This window comes from Genypterus blacodes, unplaced genomic scaffold (genome assembly GCF_046128005.1).
Source record: "Genypterus blacodes isolate CSIRO-AG114 ecotype Tasmania unplaced genomic scaffold, CSIRO-AGI_Gbla_v1 ptg000156l_1, whole genome shotgun sequence".
NCBI lineage: Eukaryota > Metazoa > Chordata > Actinopteri > Ophidiiformes > Ophidiidae > Genypterus > Genypterus blacodes.
Window position 1 is genome coordinate 10,999,623 of NW_027466957.1, and position 7,688 is coordinate 11,007,310.

General features: G+C 44.3%; 1 protein-coding gene across 1 annotated transcript; it reads right to left on the reverse strand.

The window, feature by feature from the left end:
• Window positions 1–261: 261 nt before the first annotated feature.
• Window positions 262–2,863, reverse strand: LOC143012938 (homeobox protein Hox-D3-like). Its single transcript, XM_076166281.1, has 2 exons — window positions 2,800–2,863; window positions 262–818 (listed from the first exon to the last, which is right to left on the reverse strand). The coding sequence occupies exons 1-2, from the start codon at window positions 2,861–2,863 to the stop codon at window positions 262–264; spliced, it is 621 nt and encodes a 206-aa protein (XP_076022396.1).
• Between the last annotated feature and the right edge of the window lie 4,825 nt (window positions 2,864–7,688).

A 7,688-nucleotide genomic window follows, 5' to 3' on the forward strand; every position in this document is an offset into this window, starting at 1 on the left:
AGTCGGAATCGTGAGTAGCTGTAATGTGTCCTTGTGTACGTCTCAGTCTTCGGGCATCGTGCCTGAAAAAACACAATTACATCAGCGTGGTTATTCTCTAATTAAGATATGTTCGGATAATTTAATTAAAGTGTTCACTGAAAGGTAAAAGGCTGTGCTGAGGGGATTAGACCCCAGAGATGCTAATCAGACGTCCTCCAGTCTGGGTAAGAGTACATGTATCATTGAGAGTTTGATGAGCACAGGAGCCATTATGGGGCCCTAGGGCCAGTTAGAAATGCCAGCGCAGTGATGGCTGCTCTCTATGACAGCGTAGGACGACTGAGGACAGTTTGCAACAGATGGGAGGATGCAGTTTAGATGAGGCAAATCCACAGGGTTGCCATGGAGATACTGGCCACCGCTGCCCTCGCTAAGAGAACAAAAAGGGGAGGAGGAGAAGTTCACATAATCCACCAGGTGCAGATCAGGGGAAGAGGAGGAAGTCCTGAGCAGGCATCCACCTGGGAGCCTCAGGCTGGGCGACGGGTTGCCCGAGGCCCAGTGGGGGCCCTGCGCCGCTGCCTTCCCGTGCTTGTTCTCCTTCTTGAACCTCATACGGCGGTTCTGGAACCATATCTTGACCTGGCGATCGGTTAGCTGCAGCCCGGCGGCCATCTCCAGTCTGCGGGGCCGGCACAGGTAGGGGCTGAAGTGGAACTCCTTCTCCAGCTCCAACAGCTGGCTGGTGGTGAAGGCTGTCCTCTCCCTCCGGACGCCGCACCCGCCTCTGCCTCCGCCTCCGCCCAGGAGACCAGGATCAACGCCACGGCTGACTGCTGCGGCGGGAAGCCAATGATAGACAAGGGCATAAAAAGATGGTGTCATCAAACTCCTAACAAGTCCTCTGGTAGAAGACAGCAGGGCCACATTAGGACCAGTAAGACTTGTGTTAATCCTCCGCCAATCAAGCTGAGACAAAGTAGGGCCCTAAACTCTTCCTGTGTTATTCAGTCATGCTCGAGACGCCATAAGACTGGCTGTCTACAGTGTGATGTGTTCAGGGAAAGTTACCTCCCGAAGAAACAGTCTGGGGGAAACATCTGACGCCACTACGGCTGTCTGACAGGCCACATTAATCACGGCTCCACACGGAAGCAGACCTGTCAAATCCCCATCTCAGTCACTTAAAAGGTACCATGGGACCACCACTGAAAATAACCACCGTTAGAGATTCCATTTGACATGTATATGAGCCAAACCAGTGCCCTGTTGATAACAATACAGCACACAGGGGTTAATGGATATTAAACATGGCCTGGAGTGGCCTGGGAGACAAACTACACACACGCACACAAACACACACTCCGCCACGCTGTGTGAGTGCTGCTTCCTGATGTGCCCCTTCAGTCTGTGTAGTCCAGACAGTGATGATTGTGTATTTGTATGAAAATAAATCACTTAGAAGGAGCCTGGTAGCACTTCAACTCTGATTGGCTGATTGATTGATTGATTGAGAAAAGTGGTAATTAATAGAAAAAACTAACAACATATTGATATTATGTGTTGATACAGACCTTCTAACAGCAGATTCTGATTTGTTTCCTCTGTGCTCCACTTTATCTGTTTTAAAGTCTAACACAAATTAAATAATTCGACACTGAAACTAACTAACAGCCTCTGTGGTGTTTTAATGTCTTTTAAATGTTATTATTTTGTCGACACAGTTAAATAAAGTTACATTTTGAAATGCTGTTAACAGAAATTAACTCTTGTGGTTTTTGCATGTATGAATTAAGGAGTTTATAGATTCATTTAGGTGCCACATTCTGATCCAATTTAGATGCCAAATAATGATCACAACAAAGATCCTGATATTTTGGATTCGTCCCATCAGAGCAATTGAATCAAAGTCTGTCCAGAATATTTTGCACATTCAATTTGGAACACTGACCTCACGCCAAACAAAAGCAGAATTACCAGATTGCTGTGAGTCAGATGTCCGTGGATTCATCCAGGGGAAGATTAATCCTGAGCGGCAGATGGTGAGTAGACTGCATCTCTGGCTCTCCATGTCCAGCTCGTCCTCGCCATGGCAGTGAACCAGGGGCTCCAGTGGGCACTCGAACCGATCATCTGGGCTCAACCTGGAAGTGACAGGAACAGAGGGGGTCACGATTTGCTGATGGAGCTCTTCTTCCTGGCCTCCTCTTCCTCCTCCTCTTCCTCCTCCTCCTCCTTCATTGTATCCCGCGCTTAGTTCTGGCTCTTGTCCAGAGCTCATAGCCAAAGTGTTGCCATGCAGCTGCAGTGGGAGCGCAGACTGTTGGGGGTCCATGCACCCAGATCATCAAATCAAAGCGAGGAATCCCCAGATCGGCAGTAAAGACCGGGACTTTCCTCGGTCTAATATCCGATCACAATTAACCTGAAAGTAGAGGAGAGCACTTGGAGTAACCATGTGGAACATTGGAATAATATTTACCAGAAGGGTGCCGTGGTCACGTGATCGTCTCCTCCAATGGCCGAGCTCTGGAGTTGGGGAAGTATCGTCCGCTGGCAACTTATTGGAGCGCGTGGCGAAGCTTCAGCGTGATTTCTTCAGGCGAGATTTGTATAAACGGCGGCGCGCGGGTTCTTTACCTGCGGGGATTAGAACCAAAAAACACATCACGTCTCACAACGGAATATTAACAGAGTGATTAATCAGAGTGTAATGAGAGAGGGGGAGAGATGAAGAGAGAGAGAGCACGGAGGGGAAGATGGCAGAGAGAGAGGAGGGGGGGTCTTGAAGGGGGTGCATGGTTTCCTGTGTGGTACCAAACGTCTCATTAGAACCCATGTCGGTGTAGATCAGTGAGCAGGACGCTTTGATGTGTCGCATCCCGAACTTGGGTGGTCGGTTCGATCCCAAAAAAAAAAAAAGCTTTCGAGTCCCGCACGTTAAACGTCCCCGCGTGCAGATGCTCAGATTCGTACGCAACGCGCATGTGTGGCGGAAATTCATCTCCTGCTACCATAGCTTCTGTTTTTTTGAGGATGTAAAACGCCAAAAGATAAAGAGTTTCTCGCCTTTCTTCCATCCTGTTGACATGATGATGAATGGTGTCAGGTTTAATGCGTTTTTATCCAGCTGTCCACACACTGGCGTCCATTTAACGCGCTTAACTGATCATAAAAATCAAATCATTTCGGATAAGTTGGTTTCTAACTAATTGATCGGCTCGTTTCAAACGGTTTATCCGCCTTTAAATAGAAGCATATGCTTCTAACTGTCGGGGTGTTAATAGGACTCGCTGGGAGCGGACAGACAAAGGCTTTGACACAAAGACAAAGGGGCCAATCATTAGAGATGTATTTCTATAGGACAGTTCCATGTATTTGCATTAATCAGGCATCACGGTGCGGTATAGCAAACGTCTCCTCCGACGTGTCAGACGAGCAAACAGCCTTTTTTTTGGCCGGTAAACATCCCGTTTGCTGCTTGTCTGTGTGGACAAAGAGCAGGAGGGAGAGTGAGAGAGAGAGAGAGAGGGAGAGAGAGAGAGAGAGAGAGAGAGAGAGAGAGAGAGAGAGAGAGAGAGAGAGGTGCACTATGGAGGCTTCACGCGCCAGTCTGCAAGCCCCAAGCCTGCGTGGATCGTGTAAACACACACTTACACACACACACTCAACACGCACACAGGCCAGGTAGCTGATCCGTTTAAATCAAATAGTGATTTCTACACTTTATTTGTAGAGATCAGTGATGAATATTTGGGCCAAACGCGGAGCAAAGTGAGGCCTAACGGAGTCCCACTGTGGAAATATCTCATCAAAATATAATTACTAAATCTCAACAATGTGAAAATTATGTAAAGTTGGCTAATAAAAAGAAGAATGGAGCTCTCACAGGTAGCCTGAGATTATTTAATGGTGTCTGCAAAGCACCTTTCTAAATGAGAGGCTCCTTCACGGTGACGCTGGTTGAGCTCCATGCGCCATAATCAGCTTCATTCTGAAGCAGCTCTGGATACAAGTTTCACTATAACAAAGCTGTGGAGCAAAGCCTCTTTAGATGTCTCTCAGCAGTGATGGATGATGCACTCAGGCGAGCAGAGGAGCCTTCCTTCTCCTCCGTCTCACCCCTGCCACCACAGCTTTTACCTGAACCTCCACGAATGACTCACAGCCTGCTTAGGATAATTATTATTTAGTTTGTTAAAGGTCCCACCAAGGACATAAACAACACACACTGACTTACTGGTAACCAGGAAGTATTTTTATTATTATTTTTGTAGCCACTATTATTATTATTATTATTATTATTATTATTATTATTATTATTATTATTATTATTATTATTATTATTATCATTATTATTATTATTATTATTATTCAAATCGTGCTATTATTGCTAGTAATAATAATAACAGTGATGATGATGAAGATGAGGATGATGAAGATACATTTTGTTTAATTGTACGTGTTTGGAGGCTTAAAATAAAAATATATCATCATAAAAAATCGATTCAGTCCTGATTGTGACCTTGAGTGCTTTCATCTTTTTAATGACAATAATTAAAAAGGTACTTTTGTCTATAGACCTCTTCAGTCAGTCACTACAGTGAATTGAACACGATTATTATTAGCGCCGTTATTGTTGTTGTTATTGTTCTTCAGGTGTACCGGGCCGTGTGTGTGTGTGTGTTCGTGCAGTGAATGAAATGGGCTAAAGTAATTAAATCCGCAGTGTTTTCCTTGCCTCACACCCTTGAACACACTCTCTGAATTGGAGATAGAATCTATGATATACTGGCTCAGCAAGACCATAATTTAGCTCCTCCGCGCCTCTACCACAATTCTCCGTGAACTCTGTTTGAACCGCCTCGGCGGCAATAAATCATTTTTCTCTCTCGCACAAAAGCGCGCTGGTCGCTCTGGGTGTCAAGCTCTTACCTTCCTTTCTCTCTCTCTCTCTCCCTCTCTCTCTCCCTCTCTCTCTCTCTCTCTCTCTCTCTCTGCCTCTCTCTCTGCTGACACAAACAAGCAAAGGGACCGTCGATAAACTTTTATTTTCCAGACTAATAACTTACACTAATGGCTATTGGAGGATCGGGAATGTGTGTAACTAACCACAGGACTGGAAAATCTCAGGAATGTTGCACTTATTAGAATATTTCTGAAAACGACATGCTGCTAAAGCTTAAAATCTTGATTTGTTTGCACGCACGGATCTGCGTGAGTGCGTGTGTGTGTGTGTGTGCGTGTGTGTGTGTGTGTGTGTGTGTGTGTGTGTGTGTGTGTGTGTGTGTGCAGGGCGCTGTAGATAAGAGCAGGCTGAGAGAGCTGAGGGGAGAAGACGTTAATGGGCAGAGGATGCTGTCGGTTAAAACGGTGCATACAAATGGCGCTGTCTTGGCAGAGCAAGGGGAAGATTTATGGGCCCGGTGCCCTATATTGCTGTAAACAATGCAGAGTGAAATGAAAGGAGCGGAGTTTGCAGACTGCACTTCATAAGTGAGGAAGAGGCGCGCTGTCAGTTCAGCAGAGCGGCCCTGAGTGTAGCCGGAGCGCAGAGGGTTAATGTGGGCCTGCGGGTCCCAACTGGCCGCTTCAGATGAATGGAAAGCGTCAATACAAAGAGCGGAGGACCCGAGTTACCATGACAGAGTGCAGAGGAGAGCGAACAAGGACGCAGAGGACCACATAGACCAATAGAATATTTACATTCTTAAAATAATGATACTGCTTTATAAAATATAAATTAGACACAATAGTCCTATTAAATCATCTGTCTCTATACTGCCTTACACATCATGTATACAATGTGTACTACTTAAAATAATTTATGGCACAGCCTTCACACTAATATCATATTTAGATTGAATTTTAACTCTAATCTGTAAATCAATTATAATGACATGAGTGCAGATGAATGTGTGTGTTACTGTGGAGAGCACAATGGATGAAGGGACAACAATGCATGAAAAGGTTTTAGGAGTACAGAGTACATATTTGCTTATTGTGGCCTTCTGTAGATTACACAGTATAGTACTATGTGTAATATTATAAATAAAAAGTATGTATGTATAAATACCTATATATAAATATATACATATGCATGTTACACATGAAATGGGATTCAAGCATTTAGATATGTGTAACTGTGTACAGTATATCATTTGTGACATATACATCACAAACATCATTTCATATTCATATACAGTGTTGACGAGTGCCTACATGAATAATTAATTTATGTACCAGTGTAATCATGTTACATGTTTGTAACCACGTATAGTATGTAAATGTAACACACACATAACACTTTCTGTGCATCTGTATGTAAATGTGTGAATATCTGCCACAGTGTATCACTGTAAACATGTTACATAATATGTTTACTGACAGCATTGTGATCATTTCTCTACATGAGGAGACTGCAGGCTGGTGGCTGCTGCATGTGCATCAGTTTACTTAACAGAAGGTCAATCGTAACATACCATGTATGATATGTATACAATCTGAATATCTCTGATTATATCTGTAATTATAAATGAAGAATATTTAGCAGGAATGTATTATTTCAGATGATGTTTTGTTGTTGTTTTGATGCATTTCAGGCAATAAAAATCAAATTGCGTGTGTTTCATAAAATTAATGAATTCTTCATTTTGATTGAATATTACTGAGAATGCAGAATGAAAAATATTTACAAAAACCAGCTGAAATTTGTATTGTACGTTTTTGCAAATTTCCATTGCAGCATGTAACCATGGTGATGTAACTCATGTATACTGCACACTGTAACAATGCATCTAACACCATATGGAACAAATCATTCAGAGCAGCGCCAAGAGTTCAGTTCTCTTTCTGCCTCACATGTGCAACTGGTGGGCTGCACACACACACATACACACACACACACACACACACACACTGCAGAGTGAGTTTGGAGAGCAGATGAAGCTTCACATTATGGTGGATCTATAGTGAGCACAGCCTCATATTCAGATCACCTCTGCTGATGCAAAGTGAGTAATATAATGATAACTCAGCGCTGTGGCTGCCTGGGCCTCTGGTGATGACTTTTATTCCTATAAGGTGCTGGGAGTAGCAGCATACAGGCTAACAAAGAGGCGTTATGATGTCATTTAATTTTATCCTGCCATCATGTTGTCAGCTGGGGCATCCCAGGGTTTGATCCAAGCTGTCTGATCTGTTTGCCAACAGTGGCAGTATATCATTCCAACATGTCTGATGGAGTTTTAAAATCTAGTTCTACGTTAATTCATTCCAAAATTTAAATTCCCTCTCTCTCAACACATACAACACACACACACACACACACACACACAGAGACACACAAAGGAGAGACATGGTGCATCTGCTCCCTAGAGTGAAGTGATGGGAGGAAGATTTACGGATTTATGACACACCCTCCTCTCTGGTCAATGAGAGAGAGAGAGAGAGGGAGAGGGAGAGAGAGAGAGAGAGAGAGAGAGAGAGAGAGAGAGAGAGAGAGAGGGGGGGGGGGGAGAGGGAGAGAAAGGGGGAGAGGGAGAGGGAGAGGGAGAGAAAGAGGGAGAGGGAGAGAAAGAGAGAGATAGAGAGGGAGATGGAGAGGGTGAGGGAGAGGGAGAGGGAGAGGGAGAGGGAGAGGGAGAGAGAGAGTCCCTGGAAAATAGCAGTGTGACCCCTGTTTCAACTCTGAGCCTTTATGCAGC